At 59.6% G+C, this 26,639-nt stretch overlaps 2 protein-coding genes across 6 annotated transcripts in view; one reads left to right on the top strand and one right to left on the bottom strand.

Annotated features, from left to right (window-relative positions):
* LOC128062741 (NADPH--cytochrome P450 reductase) overlaps positions 1–19,880 on the top strand; it is a 56,672-nt gene extending 36,792 nt beyond the window's left edge. For 4 of the 5 annotated variants that reach the window (XM_052655206.1, XM_052655205.1, XM_052655207.1 and 1 more), the window contains exons 3-16: positions 5,792–5,840; positions 9,824–9,952; positions 11,428–11,577; positions 12,007–12,131; positions 12,523–12,612; positions 12,960–13,058; positions 14,028–14,144; positions 14,248–14,366; positions 17,207–17,388; positions 17,505–17,654; positions 17,952–18,222; positions 18,302–18,447; positions 18,525–18,610; positions 19,397–19,880. In XM_052655206.1, coding sequence (XP_052511166.1) covers positions 5,792–5,840; positions 9,824–9,952; positions 11,428–11,577; positions 12,007–12,131; positions 12,523–12,612; positions 12,960–13,058; positions 14,028–14,144; positions 14,248–14,366; positions 17,207–17,388; positions 17,505–17,654; positions 17,952–18,222; positions 18,302–18,447; positions 18,525–18,610; positions 19,397–19,541 — 1,858 coding nt within the window. In that variant the 3' untranslated portion in view covers positions 19,542–19,880. Of the gene's footprint in view, positions 1–3,171; positions 3,431–5,791; positions 5,841–9,823; positions 9,953–11,427; positions 11,578–12,006; positions 12,132–12,522; positions 12,613–12,959; positions 13,059–14,027; positions 14,145–14,247; positions 14,367–17,206; positions 17,389–17,504; positions 17,655–17,951; positions 18,223–18,301; positions 18,448–18,524; positions 18,611–19,396 lie in introns of those variants that run through there. The other variant, XM_052655210.1, reaches the window with a different exon arrangement.
* A 236-nt stretch (positions 19,881–20,116) lies between these two features.
* Positions 20,117–25,489, bottom strand: TMEM120A (transmembrane protein 120A). The gene is made up of 12 exons (XM_052655221.1): positions 25,304–25,489; positions 23,557–23,675; positions 23,224–23,340; positions 21,849–21,908; positions 21,566–21,661; positions 21,398–21,487; positions 21,132–21,197; positions 20,959–21,020; positions 20,759–20,851; positions 20,576–20,640; positions 20,431–20,499; positions 20,117–20,354 (listed from the first exon to the last, which is right to left on the bottom strand). Exons 1-12 carry the CDS (start codon positions 25,382–25,384, stop codon positions 20,241–20,243), a joined length of 1,032 nt encoding a protein of 343 aa, XP_052511181.1. The 5' UTR covers positions 25,385–25,489; the 3' UTR covers positions 20,117–20,240.
* Between the last annotated feature and the right edge of the window lie 1,150 nt (positions 25,490–26,639).

Raw genomic sequence — 26,639 nt, 5'->3', positions numbered from 1 at the left:
AAAAAAAAAAATATATTTCATTTATTTTATTTGGTTGCATTGAGTCTTAGTTACAGCATGTGGGATCTCATTCCCTGACCAGGGATCGAACCCAGGCCCCGTCTATTGGGAGCACAGAGTCTTAGCCACTGGACCACCTGGGAAATCCCCCAAATTCTCCTTTTTAAAAAAAATGACTTTGAATTGGAGGATAATTGTTCTGCAGTATCATGCCGGTTTCTGCCATGCACACTCCCCCTTTTGAAGTGCACAGTTTGATGAGTCCTGACAGGTGTGTGCAGTTGTGTAACCAGGGCTGTGGTCAAGATAACCAAGGACATTCCGCACCCCAGAAAGCACCCCCCACAGGTCCCGTCACAGTCGGCACTCCCCAGCCCCCACCCCTGGCAGCGGTTGATCTTCTGTCCCTGCACTTCTGCCTTTTCTGGAAAGTCATGCTAATTGTGCCTGGTTGCTTCCCCATCACACAATGACAGATCTCTCTCAGTCCAAAGGCTTCCTTCCACCCCTGTGACTCCCTCACACCATTTTTTGTCGAAGAAACCAGATCATTTGTTTCCCCAGGTTTCCCACGGTCTAGATTTTACTGACTGCATCCCACTGGGGGTTGCTTCTGAAAAGCCACAAAGAAGCTCCTTTTCCTCCGTGACCTTTGTTTGATGGCTTGCTCTCTGCAGAAAGGCCAGGAAGACCAGGAGTCGAGGCCACCAACACCATCTCTAACCATTCCCTGTCTCCTGATTGCTGTCCTGCGTGCTGGCTCTTTGCACACCCAGCTCAGGGCCACCCTTCCGAGACAGGAGTCCTTGGCTCTGACAATGGAAACGCAAACGGGTTTTACAAAGAGCCAAGCATGAGGAAAGGCTGTGGAGAGTGGACCGTGCCTGAAGCCGCCTGCATCCGTGGTGGACACGGCAAGGACTTGGGCTCAGGACATTCACGCCACCCCTGTACTCCGAGTTGGGGGTTTTCCGCTGCCACCTGACCATGAGGGACCGCTCCTGTCCCTTGTTGGGATTGGGGAGGTTTTGCCAAAACTCAGACGTGACCTGTCTGGGAAAGTGATGCAGGGCCGAGTGTTAGTGGCCCTTCTGACCTCACTGGGTGTCCTCCGGGCTCTTGGTGCCGGTGGCTCCATCTCTGGGGGCCAGGGTCCAGGGCATAGGGACACAGGGCATCTTCAGGGCCTCATGTGTAGGTGGGACGCATAACGGTGGTACAGCGGACAAGGCTCAGACGGCGCCACTGGGGGGATGTCAGGAGGGAGGTGCCCCCGAGGCTGAGTAGGAAGCTGGGAGAGGGCCGCGTGTGCTGGCGCCAGGACCAGAACAGGGCCTGCTCTGGGGAAGGTGCATCCTGGCAGGGCCTGGGTGTAAGTCACCAAGGGAGTCGGGGGTCATGAAGGGAGCCGAGATAGGAGAGCTGAGGCTGGGGAGGGACCCGCAGGGCCTTGGGGTTTTTGTCTGACCCTCGTGGGGAGCCGAGGGGAGGGCTGGTGCCAGGGCAGCCTCGAGAGCCACGGTTTGCATCTGGTCCCGGGACACAGATTGGAGGACGGTCATCAGGAGGCGTCCTGCTGACCAGGGCCCATGGCATCCACCAGGGGAACATCACTCCCCCCAAGGCTCGGAGTACCCTCAGTGACAGGGAGGAATCCCTGGGAAGGGCAGTGAAGTGTTCATGGGGACTGCTGTGTCCGGTGTCCCGACCGACGAGGCGACCAGGGAGATGCAGCCTTGCTCTGCTGGGGGTGGGGTGGGGAGCAGACCCTCAGCCTGCCCTGGTGGGGAGTGGGAGGGTGCCTCTGGGCTTTCCTGGGCCTGAAGTTACTGCCTCAGCCCCAAGCTTCACTCCCCTCCAAAGTCAAATGGGGCAGAATCCTTTCCGCCTTCCCGGTGGGGGTGGGCAGGGCAATTACCTGAAACAGGAAAGGAAGTGGACAGGAGCACTCTGTAAGCAGGGGTCCTCCCCTTTCTTGCCTCTGACCCCTGGCCTCCCACACTGCTGCATGCTCCCACCTGCCTCGCCGCTTTCCGCCCGCGGCAGTTCCCACTCTGGGCCCAGGCGGTGGAGAAAGCTGCTGTTTCCTGTTCAAGCTCCAGGGAGCCACTTTGTTTTCACCCCCGGCAGCTTTTCCCAGCCACGATCTTTCTGCCACGAGGCTCCGGTGGGTCTGCCCCTTCCACCACCTGCTCTGCCACCATCGGTGTCACCCAGCTCTTGGCCCTTCTCCCAGCCTGCCGCCCTGGGGCCTGGAGAACTTGTCGCCACCCACAAGGCTCTGAAAGGGAGCCACTAGAAAGCAGCTGCCCCACGTGTTGCCGGGAGCAAGGGAAAGTCTCAGAAGAAGTCAGTTCTGCTTTGCTGAAAATTAAGTTTCACAAACTGGCCTAGGACTGGAAACAGAATGAATCACGCCAGACCGTGTGGTTTGTCTCGGTCCAAGTGACTCAGTGTTCTTGTCTACCCTCCCTCGGGCCGATCCAGTCCCCCCCAACACCCCCGCTGTAGTTGACCTCAGAAACCAGAGGCACTTCTGCTCCCAGTTTGGGGGTGGGGAGCCTAATTGGAACCGTTTGTACTCTGGAGCCATGTGGTTTCAGCTCCACGCCTGGGCCAGCCGCGGCCTCTCCCGATGGCCGTTTACTTGGGTGCCTTCAAAGGGGGGCTCCCCACGTGGAACCATGTCAGCCCACCCTGCTGGGCATCCCCCGCACTGCAGTGAGGGGCCAAGATGCGCCTCTACCCCAGGCGACTGGACCCAGCGTCGTAGGCTCTGTCGCCCACAGTTCTTTTGTAGGGAGGGAGATGGGAGCCAGATCTAATTTAACAGGATCCCAGGGCGGCCGGCAGCAGGCTCCTTTATGGGGATGCAGCCCTGCCATAGCAACCTGCCCCACCGCCTCCCAGGGTCCAGAAGAGCTTTGTTCAGCCTGCACGGCTTCATTTTATTTTTTCCTTAAAGTGGAAAAGGGGGAGGCTGTGGGGAGAAAGGGCTCTGCTATAAACAGTTACCAAGGAGACCCCAGCCACAGCTGGGGAGGTTGCCTCCTTCCCTCGGTCCATACAGGAGGAGGAGGGGTGTGTGCCAAACGCAGGGGCTCATGGGAGGCTCCAGCCGGGAGTCCCGGTTCCTCCCTACTGGGCCCGCCAGATGCGGCCGCTCTCCCAGGCTCCGGGGTCAGGCAGGCAGGGGCTCGGCGGGGCTCCCGAGAGGACAGAGCGTCCGGGAGGATGTGCGGCGTCCACGGGCCGGGCTGCCCGCCTCCAGCGCCGGCAGAGAATGGACGGAGCCCGACCTGCTAGCTGCTGTTCCCCCACACGCATCCAGGGGCGCAGCATTCTGCCTGGCCCTCACGGTCCAGAGCAGCTGGGCATGAGAAGCCATGGGGTGCACCTACTCAGCTCACCAGGACGAGCCCATCCCGAGGTCAGTTCCAGACAGCATCCGGGAGACGGTGTGGATGCCCGCAGGCACCCCCACTGGGGTGTGGAGGGAACTTGCTCCTGGGCTGGGACGTCTGGAGGCATGAGGAGGGCACGGTCTCGAGGGCAGCCCCTGGGGGCTCGCCAGGGCACAGCCACCCTGGCGCTTGTGGTCCTGGTTTGCAGGCTGCATGTCTCTGCTTCTGAAGAAAGGGGTTTAGACCAGAAACCAGGAGGGCCGCAGTCGCCCTGCCCACCCCTCGCCCTGTGAAAGATCGGGTTCCGAGTGCAAATCCCGGTGCGGAGTGGTCAGGAGTGGGGAAGCCAGGCGAGGGCACCCAGGGGTGGCCCTACTCAGGGCCTTGCAGCCGGGCATCAGCAGTGGGAGCGTGAGGAGCCTGCCCTGTGTCGGGCAGTGACTGGAGGCACAGACGGAGTCTCCCCCTCCTCCTCGGGTTTCCCGTCCCCCTCGTGGCTCTGTGGGTATAATCTTTCCCTGGAGGCTGAAGCTAAGGACAGTGCCTGGCTTCAGAAGTGCACGCCTTTCTCAGGAGTACCCTGTTCCTGGGGGTGGGGGGCCTTAGCACTTTGTGCCTTCCCTCTGACACCCCCAGCCAGACCTGTGTAGAGGGCCCCCTCTCCCCTTCCTGCCAGCCTGGAACACCCCCTCCATGCAGTTGGATAGGGAGCCCCCCCATCCCTGGCCCTCCTCCCCAGAGCTCATCCCCTCCGGCTGCCTGGGCCTCATCCAGGAGCCCCTCAGCTGCCGCAGCTTTCCCTCGCAGGAGCCGTTTCCTCCCTGAGACTAGAGCCTAGTCTCTGGGCACAGTGCCTGCTCCTTCTGGAGCCTGTGGCCTGCGGATGCCCCATCAATTTGGTCTTCCCACACCTCACCCTGCTGAAGTCACAGAGCCACCCAAATACTTTCCCCTTCCCTTTTTATGCCTAAGAGTTAGATGAGTTCCCAGTGTGGAGCACCCCACCAGGGCGGATGCAGAGTTTTCAATCAAGGAGTCCGAGGCCTGGAGAGGCCTGACTTATCTGGTTGGGGCCCCATTTAGTAGAAGAAGCAGGCTTTGACCCTGAACCTCTCTACTCCTGAGGTGTGGCCCCTCCTCTTCCTCCTTGATTTTCCGAGCCTGGTGACAGGCCCTTGGAAGGTAGGGGCTGCCTCGTGTAGTCTCATGCCTGCCCCTCCTTGGCTGGCCTGCATCACCTGGAGGTGGAGGACGTGCAACTGGGTGCTCAGTGGGTGGTGGGCGTGCCCCAGTCCCTGTCTTCAGTGAGGACTCAAGTGCACTTGGCTGAAGCTTGTATGGAAGCCTCTGTCCTTTGAAAGAGGAGAGCTTTTCCACTGATGTCAGACCCTCAGGTGGGTGGGGGAGCCTCCAAAGGCCTCTGAGGCCACCTCAGCCAACCTCCTGCTGGGCGAGAACTCAGGACCGACCATCCCAGAAGCTGATAAGGCTTCATGTGCCAAGTGTGAGCATGCTCATGCTGATGACAAAGAGATACACAGGCAGCTCCCCCCCATTGTGACATCCAGCCCTCAGGTTGAGCAAGAACACGCTGAAGGAAGTGTTTGGACGGAGGCGTGAAGACACATTGAAGATGGTAACAGACAGCCGCATGTCAGTGGCAGGGAAGGTGCTCTGGAGAGGAGTTTAGGCCTCGTGTTTTGGGGATAAGCAGGAGTCCGTGGGTTAAAGGAAGGGCGCTCTAGGCCAAGGCGGCAGTGGGTCTAAGGGCAGGGAGGAACTAGGAGATGCCCAGCTGGTCATTGTGGCCAGTCATTTAGACGGTGGAGGAGGGTGGATTCTGAATCAGAGGGCCCCATTTCTTAAGAATGGCTTCTCTGGTGTGGGCCTCTCCTAGGATATGTCTTCAGCCATCCTGATGTCCAGACACAAGGCGGTGGAGTTGACAGGATCCTAAGGGCCGTCATGGAGGGGTGGCCTTGGGAGGGGCTGGCAGTCAAGGCCAGGGCAGATCCTGAAGGGGTCTGTGCACCTCTGGCCTGTGGGTCACAGGAGCCATGGAAGGTTTTAGAGTGCAGCAGTGGCCTGGTCGGAATCTTATGTGGGAGACTCCTGGTTGCCTTGAGAGGTGGAAATTGGAGGTGAGACAAAGCCATGGGGACCGTGGGCTGGTAAGGGCCCAGGGAGTGAACTTGACCTTTCATTCTCATGCTCTCCTGTACCCAGCGGGTCAGCCCTGGTCCCGCGAGGTGTTGGATTTGGGTTTACCAGGTCCGGGAGCCTGGGTCCTGCCTCTTCCAGCCCCGGCACCAGACTGGAGGCGGCTAATGGCGTGGGCACCATGGTGTCTCCTGTGCCCGTGCCCATCAGACACTTTTATTTTTCAGGACCTCCTCTGTCAAAGACAGAAGCTTTGTGGAGAAGATGAAGAAGACGGTGAGTTCTCTCTCTGTGCTCGACCCTGGTGGGTGGGCGGGGATGGCCAGCAGAAGGCCAGCTTTGCTGGATGGGAGGAGAGAGGGCGGGTAGGAGCGGACTCTGCTCCCGTGTGTGTACATTCCAGTCTAATCAGAGCCTTGAGGCTGTTCTGCCGTTGCCGGGACAGTTTACTCTGCTTGTTGACTGTTTACTTCTTGAACAAACCAAACTGTAGGAACAGACCCTCCCTCTGTCTCAGATGCCACCCGTCTCCTTCCTCCCAGACCAGGCTGTGTCCAAGAGCAGATGTCCACCTCACATGGCTGTGGTCCTAGCGCAGCTACGGTTCTCTCTCTTTGGTTTTGTTTATTTAAGTATCAAATTTTATGGCATGGTACTTCATTCATGTGGTTAAATCCAAAACACAAGCTATTCAGGTGGAAAGCTCCTCTCCTGTCCCTGTCACCCATCACCGTTCTTAGAACTTCTTTCTGTGCGTGTAATGAAAAAAAATAAACTTTTTTTTTTTACTTTATAGACACAAAAAGTGGCATATTACACACACTGCTATAGACCTTTTTTTTTTCTCACTTAATAATAATGTCTTGGAGATTGCCTCAGAGCAATTCAGAGATACCTCCCTCATCCTTTATTATAATTGCATAATGATTCCACTCGTGGCCACAAGTACTGTAATTTGCTTTAACACTGCCTTGTTGATGGGCGTTTGGAATATTGCTTATCTTTAGCTCTTCTTTTGTGGCTTCCCTTGTGCTTCCCTTGTGGCTCAGCTGGTAAAGAGTCCGCATGCAATGCGGGAGACCTGGGTTCAGTCCCTGGGTTGGGAAGATCCCCTGGAGAAAGGAAAGGCTACCCTCTCCAGTATTCTGGCCTGGATAATTCCATGGACGGTATAGTCCATGGGGTCACCAAGAGTCGGACACGACAGAATGACTTTCGTTTAGCTCTTTCAGAGAGAGCCACTGTGACCACGTAGATCAGTTTGTATATTTGCAAATACAGTACAGTCCCAAATGTGGAATTGTTGAATCAGAAGATACATGTGTTTGTGATAGAAGCTGCCAAATTGCACTCCACCCCACAGGGTTCACACCAGGGCAGTCACTAGCAGGGTGTGAGAAAGTCTATTCCCCCACAGCTTTGCCAACAGTCTACTATCAGAGTTTGGGATTTTGCCCATTTTCTAGGTTAAAAAAAATTTAATCTCTGTAGTTCTAATTTGCATTTTTTTCTATGAATGAATTAAAGCAAATTGTCATGTTATGGGATGGCTTTTCTTTTTTCCTTTTTAATAGATTCTCTGTTCAGCTCTTTTGCCCACTTTTCTGTTGGGATTGATCTTTCTCAAGAAATTCCTTTAAATTATTAGGGAAGTTAACCCCTTGTCTGTGATATGACTTAAAATATTTTCCCCAGTTGATAGTTTGTGTGTTACTCAGCTTATTGTGTGTGTGTTTTGCCATGTAAAAATTCCATAGTCCGTTTTACTTTTCTTTCTTTGACTACTGGACTTTGAGTCATCATGTAAAAGGCTTCCCCACTCTAAAGAGATAAAGCAATTCTTCCATGTTTTCTCTTGTATCTTTATGACTTCTGTTTTCATATTTAAAATTCAGTCTGTTGGGAATTTATCCTGGTGTAAGATGTAAGGTTTGGGTCCAACACGTTTTTACTCAGCTGTCTATATTCCATGTAATAAAGTCCATCTTTTCCCCATTAGTTTGGTCATAAATGTAATTCTCATTGGTTTTTGAGTCTATTTCTACATTTTCCTATTCTGATACTGAGATCCAGCTGTCTGTGTATAAAGAATATCATACTGTTTAATTATTATAACTTGTTTTAATATCCGTAGCACTAAGTACTTCCTCCCTCTCCCCATCACTCTTGTTTTTCACTTTTCCTAGCTTTTACTTCATGTGTATTCACTTATTTCGGATTACAGTTTTACTGGGATTTAATTCATATCTCATATAGTTCTCCAATTTAAAGCTTACACACCAGTGATTTTTTAGTGTATTCTCAGTTGCACAAGCCATCACCGCAACCAATCTTAGAACATTTGCATCTTACCCGAAAGGAACGGTTTATTCTTAGTCTCCACTCCCATCCCCCACCCCGAGCCCTCGGCGGCTACGCATCTGCTCGTCTCTATGGAGTTGCCTGTGCCAGACGTTCCCTGTGTGGAAGCACACAGCGCGTGGCCTTTGGTGGCCTCTCCCTGAGCATCGTGTCTGCAGGGTTTGTCCGTGCTGTAGTAAGTGCGAGCACTTCTTCCCTTTTTGCTGCCAGATGATGTTCCAGCAACGGGTTCATACTTACTTTTCTACAAGATTTTTAGGATCATGTTGTTGATGAAAAAAAAGAGCTGTAGCAGTTTTTATCAGGATCGTGTTATTTCTGTACTGTGGATGGAGGACCGGCACCCCGCACGTTGAGCCTCTGTGCAGAATCGGAGGGTCTTTCCACTCGGCTGGGCCCTTTGTCACTCAGTTTTTGTTATTGTTGTTGTTTAGTCGCTAAGTCATACCTGACTCTTCTGCGACCCCATGGACTGCGACCCACCAGGCTGTCTGTCCATGGGATTTCCCAGGCAGGAATACTGGGGTGGGTAGACATTCCCTTCTCCGGGGATCCTCCCGACCCAGGGATCACACCGGAGCCTCCTGCAGCTTCTGCCTTGGCAGGCAGAGTCTTTCCCACTGAGCCACTTGGGAAGCCCCTTGTCACTCAGTGGCTTCTTACATGGTTCTTGTTTGGCTTATTTCTAGGTTCTTTATGTATTTTGATGCTACCATAACTATTGTTTTATATCATGTTGACTTTCCTTGATATTATAAGCATCATTTTAAAATACCTTTTGAAATGATTTGTAAGAAAATTAAGGAAATGAACGAGGTATGAGAACACTGCACAGCAGTTGTGACCCCTGCGTTTTACTTTCGTCACCTGCAGCTGTCAGTCAGGGCTTGAGCCAGACCAGAGACCCCTCTAGGCAGTTTGGGCGCTGGAAGGCCTGCTGCTGAGGTCTGCAGAAAGGGGCCCACCGGAAGGTGGCCTGTGCCTTGCTTCCACATTCCGGGTCCTGCAGAGCGCATCCCGTTGGTTGGACCAGTCTGCTGCGTCCCTGAGTGCAGGGAGTCTGGGGGATGGAGTGGGGGCTTTTCCAGAGCTGCTGCGGAGGGTGCTGTGGGAGGAGGGCAGTCAGAGCCTGTGGGCCAGTGTAGATGGGGTACCTCCCCCCACTGTCTAGGTTTTTATAAAGCATTTGTGATTACTTCTGCAAACATCCAGGAAAACTCACCCGTATTTCCCACTTAGAGACTCCTGGTATATTTCATGCCATTCTTTTTCCTTTCTACCTGAATGTGTATAAACTGTGAACACACATGTCGGGTGGATATGTAACAACTGGATTATGCTAAAACTCTGCACACACACACGTTGGGTGGATATGTAACAACTGGATTATGCTAAAACTCTGCACACACACATGTCGGGTGGATATGTAACAACTGGATTATGCTAAAACTGTGCACACACACGTCGGGTGGATATGTAACAACTGGATTATGCTAAAACTGTGCGCACACACACACGTCGGGTGGATATGTAACAACTGGATTATGCTATATGTAGTCTTTGGTCACTTCACGTTTTTTTGTTGTTTTTTACTGAACGTTCTTTCTGCTGTTTTCAAGTGTCATTTAAAGATCTGTCCACGGTGTGACTTTGAGCAGTTGTGTGTGTTGGATTACCTTGGTGGCTTCGGCTCGAGCCGGCTGGGTGGCCTCTGACCCCACCCGCTGCAGTGGCTGTGGCAGTGAGATGCTGGCCCAAGGGTGGCTTAGAAAGGACCTGAAGGAGGAAAGAAAGAGGGTGCCCTTAGGGACCCGCCTGCCCCTGTGGTCACCTTGAGTCTCCGGTGAAGCCTGTGGCTCTTGGCCCCTCACTGACCCCGTGTGTCTGGCCATCTCTAGGGCAGGAACATCATCGTGTTCTATGGCTCCCAGACGGGGACTGCTGAGGAGTTTGCCAACCGCCTGTCCAAGGACGCCCACCGCTATGGGATGCGGGGCATGGCAGCTGACCCCGAGGAATATGATCTGGTGAGTGCCCGCCGTGCCCCGGCCCCTTCCTCCTGCGCAGTGCGGTCCAGAGTGTTAAGGCAGGCACATCGGGATCGTGGAGACAGGAGGGCAGAGTTAGGCAAAGGGACAGGCGGGATTGGGCACCTCTTGTCATTTGTCCCAGCAGCCAGGCAGCCTCCAGACATAAAGAACCCCTGGCCCAGGTGTGTCCAGGTGCGCTGCCTGCGGCTGTCCATGCTGCAGGCTCCACAAGCGCTGGGCAGGTGCCCACAGAAGGGACCTGGGCACCTCGTGGATTGGGTATGGCTTAAAAGATGACAGGGTCTCAGCAGGTCAGGAGAGGAACCGTCTCTCATGTTCCCTCAACCCCCATCTCCTGGACTGCAGTGTCAGGGGGGCTGGACTCAGGAGCCGGGGGTGTGTCTGGACTCTAACCCCGCTCGCCCAACTGCCTAGGGGACCTGGCCCAGCCCCTCACTGGGGGCCTCATCTACAGGGAGGGGATGAGGGTGTTGGACGAGCCATCTCTAGGAACCCTGCAGCTCAGCTTTGCTCGGAGGCTGTAAACTCGTGTGTCTGGGCTTGGGGAGGGCCCAGGAGAGCCCGGGGATTGAGGGGAAAGCCCCCATTTGGGGCTACAGGATCCCCCCTCCCCCATCTCCTCCTTCAGCCGCCCTCAGCACGTGGCTCCTTCGGGCCCACACAGCGCTGTCTGTAGGACTCAGCCCCCACCTCCTGGCCTCAGCCACACCCAGCCTGTCTCTGAGGCCGTGGGGGCCAACTCACCCTGCTCACGCTCCTCCCAGCACTGGCTCCTTCACCGGTCATAGCTCTCCAGAGTGCAGGAAACGTCCAGCAGTCTGCTCACTGAGATGGCCAGGCCGGCGGCGCCAGGGGACACGGTGGGCAGAGAAGGGCTCGGAGTGGTCCTTAGGCCCCAGGAGAGGCAGGGCTGACAGAGCAGCTAGTCCTAGGAAGACGCCCCAGGGAGCGCCGTCCTGCTTTTCCCTGCAGGCTCATGGCCAGTCATCACGTGGGCTCCAACGTGATGAATGAACTTCCTGAGAAGCCTTGTCTTCTGAGTGCCAGCTGCTTCCCACCTGTGCCCCTCCTTCACCCAAACCAAACCAGCCCCCGCCTACTCCACACACACGCCCCCTTCGGTCTTGGGGATGGCACCACTATCCCTCTGTCTTAGGACCTGGGTTTTGAGTTGGCAGACAGTTGGTTAGGAATCACATGAGCTCAGGCCCCCCGGGACTCTGTAGGGTGCTGAGGTGCCCCAGAGGTGGCAGCGTGTCCCATGTGCCCACTCCTGGGCTGGAACCCCGCTGCTGCTGTCCACACCCAGGCCCTCGCCGTGCTCTTCTGTGCCTGCTGTCCGTTCGCTCTTGAGAAGCACTCCTTTCCCCTGAGCCCAGGACTCGCCTGTCTGCACTTGGGGGCCGGCTCAGTCATGGTCACTTGGCCTGGCCCTGCCTTTGTTCCCCCAGGCCGACCTGAGCAGCCTACCAGAGATTGAGAAAGCCCTGGCCGTGTTCTGTATGGCTACCTACGGTGAGGGGGACCCCACCGACAACGCCCAGGACTTCTACGACTGGCTCCAGGAGACGGATGTGGACCTCTCTGGGGTCAAGTATGCGGTGAGTCACCCGTGTGGGCTCGTGCGACCTCCAGAAGCTCGTGTCCAAGAGGACACCTCCAGTTCTCACCTTGATCTGCAGAGCCTGGGCCTGGCAGGGAGCTTGTAGGCGGGAATCTCAGGAAGGGCTCACGAGGTGACCCTCTCTTCTGCCCAACCCGGCACTAAGAGCCCCCTTCCTGTGTCCCAGCCCCACCGTGCCCAGGGGCATTAGCTTCTAGAGACAAAAGGCAAGAAAGGAGGAGTGGGCTGACCAAGATTCGGCTGGGCAAGGGATCGGGTGGGGTGAACACCCTGCAGCTGCCAGGGTCCAGGCCAAGGTGGCCACAGAGGAGCCTGAGCTGTGGGTCCATGAAACAAAGCTGCTCCGGGACCTCCCCGTATGAGGTGTCTGGCCGGACCCGCTGACCCTGGCTCCTCATCCACACAGGTGTTTGCCCTTGGGAACAAGACCTATGAGCACTTCAACGCCATGGGCAAGTACGTGGACAAGCGGCTGGAACAGCTCGGGGCCCAGCGAATCTTTGATCTGGGGCTGGGCGACGACGACGGGAAGTGAGTCCCCCACCCTGAGCCCCACCCTCAACCCCCACCCAGGCTGTCGAGTGTCAGGAGCCACAGATTCAGGCTGGCCGGGGCCCAGGAGGGCAGGGCAGAGCCATAGTGTCCGCACACCCCTGTGACCTGCCTCACCATGGGGAGGGAAGGCCAGCCCCCCATCACCAGGCCCTCCTTTGCTTGTCCACACCCTTCCAGCTCACCCAGCTGACAGGGCTTCCCGTGGTTACCGCAGACCCTCTGGACGCTTCCTGCTGCCCTGGTTTACATCACTGGGTGGGCTGGTGTGAAATGAACCTTCGAGCTTGCGGGGGAGCCAGGAGACAGAGGGTCCAGGCCTGGCCTGGCAGCCCCATCTGGCCCTGGGCTCATCCCCTCTGGTCCACAGCCTGGAGGAGGACTTCATCACGTGGCGAGAACAGTTCTGGCCGGCTGTGTGCGAGCACTTCGGGGTGGAAGCCACCGGAGAGGAGTCCAGGTGAGTGCGTGCAGCTGGTGCCGTGGGTGGGGAACCGGCCCGGTGGGTGCAGTGGGGCTGGGGGAAGCTCAGTCAGGGTGTGGAAAGGGCCCAGGCCCAGGCACTTGGGCTGTGCCCGCACGCGAGGGTCAGAGTGGGCTTCCAGGCCTCCTCGGGCCTGCTGGCCCAGCTGCCCCACCTCTCCTACCTGCCCTGCACTCACACATCTCCTTCCTTGTGGGTCATGCCTGGCCCCGCGTCCCCCAGGCGTGCCCCATGGTCTCACAGCCTCACTCCCTCCTGGGGACCCTCCCCCAGCCTCCTGGCCCTCCCAGCCCTCAGCCTCACTCTGGGTCTCCCCGCTCCAGCATTCGCCAGTACGAACTCATGGTCCACACGGACATGGACATGGCCAAGGTGTACACGGGCGAGATGGGCCGTCTGAAGAGCTATGAGAACCAGAAACCGTGAGTCGAGAGCGTGGCTGGGGCCCAGACGGCTGGCCGTCCCATGTGTCTCCACGGGGCCTTTCCTCCCAGGCCCCATCCCGTGGTCTTCCTCGTTCCCTCCATCGGGAAGGGGCCTGGCTGGGGCCACCCACATGCCCATTTCCACCCCAGAGGAGGGCACGAGGCCTGGACCAGAGAGACGGGAGGCTGCTCCAAGCCCAGGGCCCTGGGGACCCCTCCCCTCTTGGTGGTCCTTTGGTCCAGAGCGTGGCCTCGGGGAGACTGGCACTTGCTCAGTTTGTACTTCATTTGCCCATTAAATATCTGGGGGTGGGGGATGCCCACCACTTCCTGGACCAGGATGTAGCAAGTTCAGCTCTGGGTCTAGGCTGAACCTTGACCAAAGGGCTCGCTTCCTTCAAATCTGCCTCCATATTTGGACCTTTTTGTCCGAAGTGTTCCTCTCTGGGGCCCCTCACTTGCACCTGGCCCCACCCAGACACCTCCTTGAGCTGCCCAGGAAGGTCCTCCTTGACCCTCCAGTAGCCCCACTCTAGGCAGCCCCTGCAATTGCAGCCAACAGCGCATTTCAGTGACTTCCCAGTGGGAAAGCCTGTCCCATGCAGCCCTGGGCAGTCACTCAGGACCCAGGCCCTTCCTCCGTCTTATGGAACCACCTTCTTGGGCCAGGCCCTCTTTGTGCTCTGCCCACCAGTGGGTACCGGGTGTGGAGGGCCCCCAGGTTTCAGACCAGCCTCAGTTTCTGTCTGTAGACAGGGACACTGATAACCCAGCTCTGCCCCCTTGCAGGTGCCAGGAGCACTACCTGGGCGGGGGCTGGGAAAGCCCTTTACCGCACTGGAGAGGTTTTCTCATGACCCAGGAGGCCAGCTTTGAGGTTCCCCGTGTTCTGTGTGGTCGGGAGGGTCCTTGTGGGTGTGGAGATTCAGAGGCCTGGCCAGTCACTGCACTGCTCTCCCCACCCAGCCCCTTCGACGCCAAGAACCCATTCCTGGCTGTCGTCACCACCAACCGGAAGCTGAACCAGGGAACCGAGCGACACCTCATGCACCTGGAATTAGACATCTCGGACTCCAAAATCAGGTACCAGCTGCCGCCATGCCCCTCCCCAAAGCTTTCGTCCAGGCCTCCTGTTCCCACACAGAGCTGCCCTCCACCCTCCCCCTGAGCCTCGCATCACCCCCAGGTATGAGTCTGGGGACCATGTGGCTGTTTATCCGGCTAATGACTCTGCCCTGGTGAACCAGCTTGGCGAGATCCTGGGTGCTGACCTGGACGTCATCATGTCCCTGAACAACCTTGATGGTGAGTCCTGGGTCCCAGGCCTCCCCTCTACCTGGGCCTGAGGGCGCTGGTGGGAATGGGTCCCCTGGCAAGGCCCAGAGGTTGAGTTTCTGCTTAGACCTAAAGCCTGGTATCCTGGAAGCCCTCATACCCAAGACCTGAGGGGCAAGTTGCAGAGCAAACCGGGAGGCAGGGGGAGAAGGCAGCTGTAGGGTCTGGCAGGCTCCCTTCTGGGGCTCCCTATCCCCTCGCTGCCATAGCCCCTTGAGGGAATGGGGGCCGGAGACAGAGCCAGGCCCAGCTGCGCACGCAGCCCCATGTCCTGTGGGGAAGAGAGCCGCAGCCAGCCACCGCAGGCCCCTCCAGCTCCAGGGCCTCCTCACCTGTGCACAGGGGTCCGAGGCAACAATCCTGACAGCCTCCTGGTCCACTGAGGGTGCTCGGCCTGCACCCCCGCCCTGAGCCTCTGACTGTGACCCCCCAGCGCCCCACACTGTCCACCGACCTGGGGCCCACCTCAGCCTGGCCCTGTCCCACTCGCCCACCCGTGTCCTCGGTGACCTGAGCCTGGGCTGCTCCTCCTCACCTCTCAAGGCTCCAGAGTCGGCCTTGAGAGGACAGGAAAGGGGGCTGGTCTGCACCGGAATTGCTCGTGCTGGCAGGGGACCTGCTGGCCTGTGGGCCGTGGACTGGTCTTCCTCCCACTGCGGGGGGGCAGGGGAGGCCTTGTGCCATCTGAAGCAGCGCCTTTCTGGGGGTGAGGGTGTTGTCGGTGCTCACTCTCTCCCAGGAGTGCCTGAGCCCCTGTGGTGGGGGCCCTTCTCTGCCAAGGGCTGCTGTGAGAGGGCTGCAGAGGCTCAGAAGGCGAGGCAGAAGTGGGACTTAAGAAGGCGCGCCCACACCTGCCCCGTGGTGCGAGGCCTGAGCCCCCGTTTCTCAGGGTGCCTGGGCACGGGGAACACCTGCTGCTTGATGTGGGCGCTGGGTACACAATGGCTTTCAGTTTGCGAAAATCCATCAAGCTCTGCTTGTGTGACTTGTACACCGTATGTAGGTCATGCTTCAGTAAGGAGTTCAACCCTTCCCCCAAAGCTAGGCCCACAGCCCTCAAGGCTGATCCGTCCTGGGCCAAGGCCCTCTCCTCTCTGGGTGGCTTGGCAGCCTTGTGCTTCTCTGGGGCTCGCTGGTGCACAGGAGTCAACACCCCTGCGGTCGTGCCTCTAGGAGGTGGAGTCACTCCTGGGTCCAGCCCTCCTCTGGCCTGGCCGTGGGTTGGTTAGTTCAGTCACTCAGTCGTGTCTGACTCTTTGCGACCCCATGAATCGCAGCACGCCAGGCCTCCCTGTCCATCACCATCACCCGGAGTTCACTCAAACTCACGTCCATCGAGTCGGTGATGCCATCCAGCCATCTCATCCTCTGTCGTCCCCTTCTCCTCCTGCCCCAAATCCCTCCCAGCATCAGAGTCTTTTCCAATGAGTCAACTCCTCGCATGAGGTAGCCAAAGTACTGGAGTTTCAGCTTTAGTATCATTCCTTCCAAAGAAAATGCAGGGCTGATCTCCTTTAGAATGGACTGGTTGGATCTCCTCACAGGCCAAGGGAATCTCAAGAGTCTTCTCCAACACCATAGTTCAAAAGCATCCATTCTTTGGTACTCAGCTTTCTTCACAGTCCAACTCTCACATCCATACATGACCACTGGAAAAACCATAGCCTTGACTAGATGGACCTTTGTTGGCAAAGTAATGTCTCTGCTTTTGAATATGCTATCTAGGTTGATCATAACTTTCCTTCCAAGGAGTAAGCATCTTTTAATTTCATGGCTGCAGTCACCATCTGCAGTGATTTTGGAGCCCAAAAAAATAAAGTCTGACACTATTTCCACTGTTTCCCCATCTATTTCCCATGAAGTGATGGGACCAGATGCCATGATCTTCATTTGGCTTTAAGCGAGCTTTTTTCACTCTCCTCTTTCACTTTCATCAAGAGGCTTTTTAGTTCCTTTTCACTTTCTGCCATAAGGGTGGTGTCATCTGCATATCTGAGGTTATTGATATCTCTCCCAGCAATCTTGATTCCAGCTTGTGCTTCTTCCAGCCCAGCGTTTCTCTTGACGTACTCTGCATATAAGTTAAATAAGCAGGGTGACAGTATACAGCCTTGACGTACTCCTTTTCCTATTTGGAACCAGTCTTTTGTTCCATGTCCAGTTCTAACTGTTGCTTCCTGGCCTGCATACAGGTTTCTCAGGAGGCAGGTGAGGTAGTCTGGTATTCCCATCTCTTTCAGAATTTTCCACAGTTTATCGTGATCCACACAGTCAAAGGCTGGCCGTGGGTAGGTGTCAGTAAAGCCGGCCTGTTGACTGTGACAGTGGAAGCCTCCTTGGCAAGGGCTGGCGGAGCGCCTTGAGTGTACAAGATGCCGCCCCAAAAGCTTGGCATGTGGGCGCCCCGTGCACCAACCTCTGCTTGCGTCCAAGAATAAAAAGGGGGCTTTCATCACAGCCGAAGGCCCAGTATTGGCATCTTACCGTCAGACCCTGGAGCCCCCACGGTGAACCAGGTTCAGCCCACAGGCAGGCAGGCCCCACCGGGGGGCTCCGCCTCAGCCACCCTCTCTGAGCAGTGACTGTCCTGGATAGGGACAGTGACAGGCCGCCCCCAGCAGCGTCCTGCTTCTGATGAGACTGCCTGTCTAGCAGCCAGGCGCCTCAGGCCTTGCCCCAAAGCCAAGGAAGACCCCAAGAGAGCTGGCTTTGCTTCCTGCCTACCAAGACTTGGCCCACCCCTTCCCTGTGGCACCCCACCCACCCCAGGGTGGCCCCTTATCCCTCACCCTGCTGCCCTCTCCTTGCAGAGGAATCCAACAAGAAGCACCCCTTCCCCTGCCCCACCTCCTACCGCACGGCCCTCACCTACTACCTGGACATCACCAACCCGCCGCGCACCAACGTGCTCTACGAGCTGGCCCAGTATGCCTCGGAGCCCGCTGAGCAGGAGCAGCTGCGCAAGATGGCCTCCTCATCAGGCGAGGGCAAGGTGGGCCTGCCCCCGGCGCCCCAGCACCCGGAGCGCCAGCCCCCCCGGCCTGGCCATTCCCCGAGCTGCCTGGGCCCCTGGGCCGCTCGCCGTCTCACCCACGTCTGTGTCCCCAGGAGCTGTACCTGAGGTGGGTGCTGGAGGCTCGGCGGCACATCCTGGCCATCCTGCAGGACTACCCATCCCTGCGGCCCCCCATCGACCACCTGTGTGAGCTGCTGCCTCGTCTCCAGGCCCGCTACTACTCCATCGCCTCATCCTCCAAGGTGGGGGCTCCGGGCCCAGCCGCGTAGAGAAGACAGTGTTGGCTCCTCAGAGAGCCCCGGGTCCCTGGGCCGCAGCCCCAGCTCTGCCCCACGTCCGCGGGCACTTTGCTCAAGACTCCTGGGCTGTGTATCCAGAAGGCTGGACCGTAAGATTGCACCCTGCCCTCCGGCCCTGGTGCCAAGAGCCAGTCAGGCCGGCTGCCAGGAAGGGGCTGTGAGCAGGGACCCCGTGACGGGGTGGGTGGCAGGAGGGAAGGGGCCCCGGGCACCGCCACGCTCACCCCTGCGCACCCCTAGGTCCACCCCAACTCCGTGCACATCTGCGCCGTGGCCGTGGAGTACGAAACCAAGACGGGCCGCATCAACAAGGGCGTGGCCACCAGCTGGCTGCGGGCCAAGGAGCCGGCCGGCGAGAACGGCGGCCGGGCCCTGGTGCCCATGTACGTGCGAAAGTCCCAGTTCCGCCTGCCCTTCAAGGCCACCACGCCCGTCGTCATGGTGGGCCCCGGCACCGGGGTCGCCCCCTTCATAGGCTTCATCCAGGAGCGGGCCTGGCTAAGGCAGCAGGGTGAGTGTGCGGCCCGGGTGGGCTCCGGGCAGGGGCCCGGGCCTGGGGCCCCTCACTCACCCGGCTGCCCCTGCCCCAGGCAAGGAGGTGGGCGAGACGCTTCTCTACTACGGCTGCCGGCGCTCTGATGAGGACTACCTGTACCGCGAGGAGCTGGCCGGCTTCCACAAGGACGGCACCCTCACCCAGCTCAACGTGGCCTTCTCCCGGGAGCAGCCCCAGAAGGTGAGGCCGGGGCCAGGCCCCAGGGTGGGGGGCTGCGGGGGGCGATCGGCCTCCCTCATAGGCAATCCCGCCCCCAGGTCTACGTGCAGCACTTACTCAAGAAGGACAAGGAGCACCTATGGAAACTCATCCACGAGGGGGGCGCCCACATCTACGTGTGCGGGTGAGGGGGGGGGTGAGGGGGGCAGGAGGGGTGAGTGGGGTAGAGGGGGTGAGTGGGGCTGACGGGGGGCAGGAGCGGGGTGAGTGGGGCAAGAGGGGGGGTGAGGAGGGCAGAGGAGGGGCTAATTGGGACAGAGGTGGGGGGTGAGGGGGGCAGGAGCGGTGGTGAGGGGGGCAGGAGGTGGGGTAAGGAGGGCAGAGGAGGGGGTGAGTGGGACAGAGGTGGGGGGTGAGTGGGGCAGAGGCGGGGGTGAGTGGGGCAGAGGCGGGGGTGAGTGGGGCAGAGGTGGGGGTGAGTGGAGGGGTGAGTGGGGCCGACGGGGGGCAGGAGCAGGGTGAGTGGGGCAGGAGCGGGGTGAGTGGGGCAAGAGGTGGGGTGAGGAGGGCAGAGGAGGGGCTAATTGGGACAGAGGTGGGGGGTGAGGGGGGCAGGACGGGGGGTGAGTGGGGCAGAGGCGTGGGTGAGTGGAGGGGTGAGTGGGGCAGACGGGGGGGTGAGGGGGGGGGTGAGGGGGGCAGGAGGGGTGAGTGGGGTAGAGGGGGTGAGTAGGGCCGACGGGGGGGCAGAAGCGGGGTGAGTGGGGCAAGAGGGGGGGTGAGGAGGGCAGAGGAGGGGCTAATTGGGACAGAGGTGGGGGGTGAGGGGGGCAGGAAGGGGGGTGAGTGGGGCAGAGGCAGGGGTGAGTGGGGGGGTGAGTTGGGGGGTGAGTGGGGCAGAGGCCCGGGGCGGGAGGCTGGCCTGCCCGTGGAGGGCCCTCCCCCAGTGCCGCCTCCGTCCTGCGCGCAGGGACGCTCGGAACATGGCGAGAGACGTGCAGAACACCTTCTATGACATCGTGGCCGAGCAGGGGGCCATGGAGCAGGCCCAGGCCGTGGACTACGTCAAGAAGCTGATGACCAAGGGCCGCTACTCCCTGGACGTGTGGAGCTAGGCTGCCTGCCCTGCTCCGCCGCTCATGCCCTACAGACTTGCGTCCCCATCATGTAATCACACGCCTCACTCCCTTCTGCCGTCTCCTGGGTGGTTCTGCCGGGTGCGGCCCCGGAGGCAGGCGCAGAACAGAGGCTGCTCACAGCCCAAACCGTGCCCTCCGGTCAGCCCAGGGGGCGCGGCTGAGGGTGACAGGCTGAGGTGTGTGAGCACCTCGCGGCCCTCAGTGGCTGAACACAGGGGTCCGCCTGTCTACTGATGAGGCCTGGCCCCTCCCTGTGATTTTCGATGAGTGTAAATAATTTTAAATAACCTCTGGCCCTTGGAATAAAGTTCTGTTTTCTGTATTTGCTGGGCAGTGCTTGCACAGATCTGAGGCCTCCACCTGGGTCTCCTTAGCTCAGACCCCAGAGACACCTCGGGGGCCCCCAGGTCCCAAGCGGTGGCAGCACAGGACCCCCAAGCCCGTCTCACCCGCAGGAGCACATACACCGAGGCTCTCGGAGCTGTCTTCCTTTATTCAGGCCACCGGCGCCCAGGTCCTCCTCTCCAGCAACGCCTTCAGGGCCCACGGAGCCCACAAAACCCAGGGGACGGCAGACGAGACCCTCCTGGACACGAGGAGTCCCCACCCCCTCCACACAGAGGTTCAGAAGCCCCTTCCGGGCCAGGGGTGCCATTGGACAGGGAGGGCCCAGCCTCATTCTTTCTTGCTCCCATGCAGCTGGTTGTGGAATTTCTGGTGCACGACCCGCAGGGTGGTGAAGAAATTGCCAAGGAAGAGGAGGAGGAAGGGGAAGCCGCACATGAGCACCTGGGGGAGCAATCGGGGTCAGGACGGGAGCCAGGTGGCCCTCCCCGCGTCCTCCCCAGGCAAGGGCCCGGCTCACCTGCCACTCTTTGCACTCGGGGTCCCGGGCCAGGTTGAACAACGTCAGCGCGTTAAAAAGCTGCCAGAACTGGGAGGAAGGGGGCTCTTACACACAGTCCCTGCTCGAGACAGCCAGGTGGACGGGGGGCTCAGGTACAACTTACGTGTCCGAAGAAGAGGAAGGGCAGCAGGAAGGTGAGGCCCCGCCACATCCAGGACTGGAAGCCCTCTGCAGGGGCACAGCGGGGCAGAGAGGCCCCGTCACTCAGAGCCCAAGCCAGAGGCAAGGACAGGCCCTCGCGGCACCCCGGCAGGACCGCAGGGCGGGGCGGCCTTGCCTGACTCACCCACAGTGAGGTCCATGGTGTGCCGCTCGCCCAGGGCGCGCAGGCGGTACAGGCAGCCGCTCTGGTAGTAATACTGGAGGAACTGCACGAAACCTGAGGCGGGGGGGGTGGGCATCAGGACCGGGCTGGAGCCCCAAGCCCCTGCCCACCCTTCCCGGGGTGCGAGTCCTAAGCAGAGCAGGGACCTCGGAGACACTCACTCTGGTACATGGAGAAGGACAGGAACTGGTTCCGGAACTTCTGGTACATGAGGCCGTCGGGCCTGAGAGCAGAAAGCAGAGGGCGGCGGGGGCGGGGGGGGGAGCTCAGGGACGCCCCCCTTCTCCCCGCCCCTCGCTACCCGGAGGCCCTGGGACCAAGCCGACCCGCTCACCATGTCAGCATGACTCCCGACAGGAATGTGGACACGTAGTGATGGAAGACCCACCAGCCTTTGATCCTGCGTCAGGGAGCCGCCGTCACCCCTGTCCCCTCAGCCCCAGGATCAGGGCTCGGGGGGGCAGGAAGTGGGGCTGCAGTGGGAAGGAGCCAGTACCACCCTGCTTCTCAGCCACGGCACCCCCTGCCCCCCACTCTGCAGGGCAGCCCCAGGGGCGTTCCCCCCGAACCCGCCGGGGGCTGGGCCCCGCCCTCGCCCACCGGGAGCCGTTGTTGATGAGGATGCTCTCACGGATGGTCAGGGTGCAGTAATACCAGACGAGCAGGAAGTTGAAGGCAGCGTCTGTCACCCTGTGGGCAGAGGTGCAGAGGGTGGGTGCTGGCACCTCGAGAGGGTCCAGGGGGCCAGACCCCCCGCAGGACACCCACCTGGAGTTGAGGAGGAAGCGGCAGGTGAAGGAGATGAGAATGAGGATGATGGTGAGGTAGAGCTTGAACTTCTCGTACTCGTCTTTGTAGGCAAACCTGGGGGCACACACTCATGGGACAGGCTGGGTGCTGGCGGGGCCCACCCAGGCCTCCCGACGGGCTGCTTGGGGTGCCATCGGGCAGTGGCCCCCGAGCCCCAGGCTCGGCCAGGAAGGCTGGGGCAGGCTGGAAGGGGCCCCGGGGTGGGAGGTGGCGGGGGAGGAGCGTGGCGACCACAAATTACTTAGCCTGCTTGCTCAGGAGTGTCACGTTGACGTTGCCCAGAACCAGGCTCAGATACAACCTGGGGGAGAAGAGTAGCCTTCAGCCCCAAGCCCACTGCAGCCACCCACACCCGCGACTGCACTGCGACCTCCTGCCAACCCCGAAGGGTGCCATCACCCACCCCATCCAAGCTCCTCTCGTCTGAGAGTCATAGCCGTGTACCAAGCAGCGGCACCTGTACGGGCTCCTATTCACACGCAAGCCTGAGGCCCGGGCTCACAGTGGTTCAGGGACCGGCCTGAGGCCGCGGAGAGGTTACGGGGCACAGCGGGGATTGAGACTGGAGGCCAGGCTGCCTCTCCGCCTCGTCGAGAGCTCCTCCCTCTCCCATTCCCAGCGGTGGCCCCGGCCAACCCTCCCCCAAACCCTCCACCCTGTCACCTTCAGGTAGGTGACATCTTCCCTGCTGCCTCCCTACCCTCCTCTCTGCACGCCCCTCCCCTGACACCCCTTCCCAGCGCCCCAGGGACTTCCCTCCAGTGCACACTGCACCCCTCCCGCGTCTCACCCTCTGCAGGCCCCACCTCTGAGCAGGCAGAGATGCTCAAGTCCTTCCTGTGTACAAACTCACACACCCAAACAGAAGCGACTCCTCAACCCTCACGACGAGCTCTAGTTGCTAGTTTCCAGGCACTGGTTTCTCCTTCCACTCACCTCCAAGCTTCGCAAGCGTGGCCTGAACCTGGCTGTCTCCTCGGTTCTTCTGTCTTCCCCAGTATCACCTTTCCAGCCCCACCCTCCTGGAAGCGGTTCTCTCCAAGGTCACCCAAACTTCCAGGAAACATTCCCCTTCTGTGTTACCTCTGGCTGGCCCCCACACTGGCCCCGGGGGGCCATCTGATCTCAGGCTGCTGGCCACTCCCTCCCCTGCCTTCTGGGACATGCTTTCTCCCCGCAGTCTCTGCTGGACTGTTTTCCCGGAGTCCCGGGTTCTGCCGCGTCCTCTGCTGCAACTGCGGCTGATCTAAGTGCGTAATTGAGCTGTCGCTTCTCCTGCCCACTGGGCCAGAGGGGAGCGCCGCAGGCTGGCTCCTGCGCTGGTCTCTCCGCAACCTTTCACCTCCTACCCTATGCTCTGGACGTGACACCTGCTGTTTGCATCTCTCCAGGTCCAGCCGGCTCCCTCCTCTTAATCCTTTATGATGAGGCACCCCTGTCTGTGCTCTCCCCGATTCTCCATACGTCCTGCACAAAGCGCCCATCATCATAGTGAGCTGCCACTGTCACTGAGGCGGTCCCTGAGGGACGACCAGGTCTGACAGCCCCCTTGGGTCCAGGAAACCAAGCAGAGGGAGACAGGGCTGTGAGCCGAGCTTGGGGGAGGGGCGGCTCACCCATTCTTCTTGGGCAAGTAGGCCTCCATATCGAAGAAGAGGCCCTGTCGCTCCTTGATCTGGTTTTCCAGCTCCTGCGCGGCTTCCTCGGCCTCTGACGGGAGGGAGGGTTTGCATCTGCAGGTGGGGCCACAGAAGCCAGAGTCAGAAGCCAGAGTCCCCCTGGGGGGCAGGGGAGCAGACGCAGCCCAGAGAGGGGAGAAGCCGTGCCCAGGGGCACCTCGGAGGCAGCGCCAGCTCCCTACCCCACCAGGCCCGACAGCCACCCCCAGTCCACGGCCAGGGACATGAGGAGGGAGGGCAGGGGAGCACGTCAGGGGGACAGGTCCTAACTTTTTCAGGACAAGGGCCAGCTCCTGGAGCCGCTTCTTCTGCCGAGCGATGGAGCTAGTACAGCTGTTCTGCAGCTTGGTCAGCTCCTCCAGCTTCAGGCGGTACAGCCGGTGGGTCTCCTGGGGACCAGGGAGGGGGAAGGCTCAGGCTGGCTAGGGGACCCCTGAGCCAGAGCCTGCTGGGAAGGGGGTGGGGCACGCATTCGCCCAGGGCTTCAAGGATGCAGCCAGATGAGCCAGCCTCAGGAATGCCCCAAGGGTCCTCTCTCCAAGGCAGGCAAGGAGACAGGGCTCTTCGGGCAAGCCCAGGAGCCCCCCAGCACCTCGTCCCCAGAAACAGACATGTTCTTGGAAGGTTTTCTTAGTCTCAGCCCATCTACTAGTTGTTCCCACCCCTCTCTGCCCATCCTGAGTCTGCATTCTAAGCCCACACGGGTCCACAGTCTGGACCAAGCAGGTAGCCTAAAGCCATCCATGACCTTCTCAGAGCCTCCTGTCCAGACAGCCTGCAAGGGAGAGGGGAGCTGAGGCTGTCCAAGATGACTGCTGCTCTGGCACTCCCAGCATCTTCCTCCTGGGTTAAAGGTCACCAGGCTTCAGCCCTTGGACCTCTTGCTGTAAGACCATTCCTCTACCCTTCCCCCCAGCACCTTTGGCCCAGGGCTTCCCAGAGCACTTTGCCCCCTGGGGTGAGTCTTGAGAAGAAGCAGCCTGGAGATAGGGGGCAAGGGGCAGTGTGAGGAAGGTCAGGCAGGGGCTGAGGCCAGGATGGTGGTGCCCAGGCTCGGGAGCCTGGGTCTGCCCTGCTCAGGGCCCTGGGGAGAAGCACAAATGATAGCAACTTGGCCAGGACAGGCCAGGGGGCAGTCAGGCTCAATGTGGACAGGAAAGGGCTGGAACCAGTCCAAGAGAGGCAAAGGCCTGATCAAGTGCCCAGCTGGCCTGGGCTCTACCCTGGCTGGGGTTTGTTTCTCATGCTCAAGGAGGGGCCACCTCGGCCTACCCCCAGCCACCACACTCCCCTGTTCACCTGTCCGCAGAAGAGCACAGCGGCCCATAGCAGCCAGATCCAGACAATACCCACCCCCGCTATGCCTGGCTTCCACTGGTCTGAGAGAGACTCCCACCCCTGTCAGGCCCATGAGGTCTCTTGGCAGGGCCCCGCCCACCCACTTTCCCCTCACTCTCTGCAGCAGCCACGTGGTCCTGTGTGGTTGGAAGCTGTCCTGCACCCAGGATCAGCCTCGCCCCCATCCAGGGACTTCATCTAAATCCCACTTCTCCGGACCGAGGCCACGCGACCTCCCGTCCTGCTCCCCATCCACACTCAGCCCAGACCGCCCGGCCCGAGGGAGGGGAAGGCCGGCCCGGCCAGCGCCCATGGCGCGTTTGCTCAGTGATTGACCCAAGACTGGCCCTGGTTAGCTCGGACTCTCCTGGGAGGGGACTAAGTCGGAGTCGGGGCCTCTTTCCAAGATCTTCACGAGAGACCGGAGGTCTGCCCTGGTCAGTAGGGGTCGCGGCGGCTGCGCGGGCGAAAGATACCACCGCCGGACATTGATTTGAGGCCGAAAGGAGGGTCCAACCGGGGACACCGGGACCCAAGGCCTCGCCGCCGTCGGGAGCAACACCACGGTCCCCCACCCTGACCCCGAGCTTTCCGCCGCCAGACCCGCGGCTACCCGACCCTTGACCCCGGGCCAGACAGACATGGCTCGGAACCAATGGCAGCCCGCCTTAGCGCTCACCTGGATGCCGTGGAAGTCCTGCTGCAGCTCCTCCCAGTCGCGCAGGCAGTCGCCCAGCGGGCCCGGAGGCGGGGGATGCATTGCGGCCGGGCCGCGGGCCGGAGAAGCCGAGAGCCGAGGACAGCACCGCAACCCCGGCCGGCCGGAGGCACCTCCGCCTCCGCCGCCTCCGCCCCCGTCCGCTTCCGGGCTCGCGCCGCCGCGACCACCAATGGGGAAAAGCCTGGGGCCGCGAGCCCGCTGGCCCCGCCCCCAGCCAGAGCCAATCCGGGGCCGGGACGGGGCTGGGGCGGGGCCACAGGCTCCGCTAGCCGCTGGCCTGGCAGCTCTAGCGTCGAGGGCGGCGGCAGCTCCCCGCTGGGGCTCTACGCGGGATGCCAATTGCTGGTGCTGCCAGCAGTGTCCCTGCCGGTCACGCTGGGAGTAAAGCAAGGCCCAGGGAGGTGGCATTCTGCCTCAAACACTTTCCGTCTGGGGAAGCTGCTCTTTGGCAGGGAGGCAATTCCGAGCCTCTTCTCTTGCTTGGATTTTTACGAGGGTCTCTTTATGTCTCCCTGTCTCCAAGTTCACCGCTACTGCCCCTTCACACAGACACCAGGCTACCCTGACTAAAACACAAAGCCAATCCCTACTGTGTCCCTGCTGAAAATTTGCCGGTGTCTCTGCCCTGCTTACCGGGAGGTGCCAAAGACCTGCAGCCATCCCAGGCTCCGCTCCAGTTCAAGTGGTCACTAAAGCCTACTGCCTGAAAAGCCCTAACCCCTGGGCAAAAAGCCACTGCTTGAGAGCGTAGGCTTCTGTTGGGGTGTCAGGGGAGGGGGTCCGGGGCCGCCCCTCCAACCCTCTGTAGAGTCCTAGCAGGCAACATGGCGTTCACCTGTATGCCTCGGCCCTGTCCAGGTAGTGGAAATGTTTGCTGAATGAACGTGGACAGACCTGTTAAAATTCTCCATCGGTCCCCTTGTCCGTAGACTCCAGGCTTTTTCGGTGGGTGCTGCCCTCACTTGGAAGCCCATTTCTGAGGAAAACTCCCTTTAAGACCTGAGGAATTTCTAGAAACCCTGGCATGGGGTTGGAATGGAAACAGTGAGAGACTTTATTTTGGGGGGCTTCAAAATCTCTGCAGATGGTGACTGCAGCTATGAAATTAAAAGACACTTGCTCCTTGGAAGAAAAGCTATGACCAACCTAGACAGCATATTAAAAAGTAGAGACATTACTTTACTGACAAAGGTCTGTCTAGTCAAAGCTATGGTTTTTCCAGTAGTCATGTATGGATGTGAGAGTTGGACTATAAAGAAAGCTGAGCACAGAAGAACTGATGCTTTTGAACTAT

This window comes from Budorcas taxicolor, chromosome 2, assembly GCF_023091745.1.
Source record: "Budorcas taxicolor isolate Tak-1 chromosome 2, Takin1.1, whole genome shotgun sequence".
NCBI lineage: Eukaryota > Metazoa > Chordata > Mammalia > Artiodactyla > Bovidae > Budorcas > Budorcas taxicolor.
This window is presented reverse-complemented; position numbering and strand designations above follow the sequence as displayed.

Coding starts and splice junctions, on each gene's coding strand:
- TMEM120A (XM_052655221.1), bottom strand. CDS start 25,384: ATGCATCCCCCGCCTCCGGGCCCGCTGGGCGACTGCCTGCGCGACTGG. Junction 21,488..21,565: donor CGCTTCCTCCTCAACTCCAG/GTGGGTGTCCTG, acceptor CTCTGCCCACAG/GGTGACAGACGCTGCCTTCA. Junction 20,852..20,958: donor GTCCTTCTCCATGTACCAGA/GTGAGTGTCTCC, acceptor CCCCCGCCTCAG/GTTTCGTGCAGTTCCTCCAG.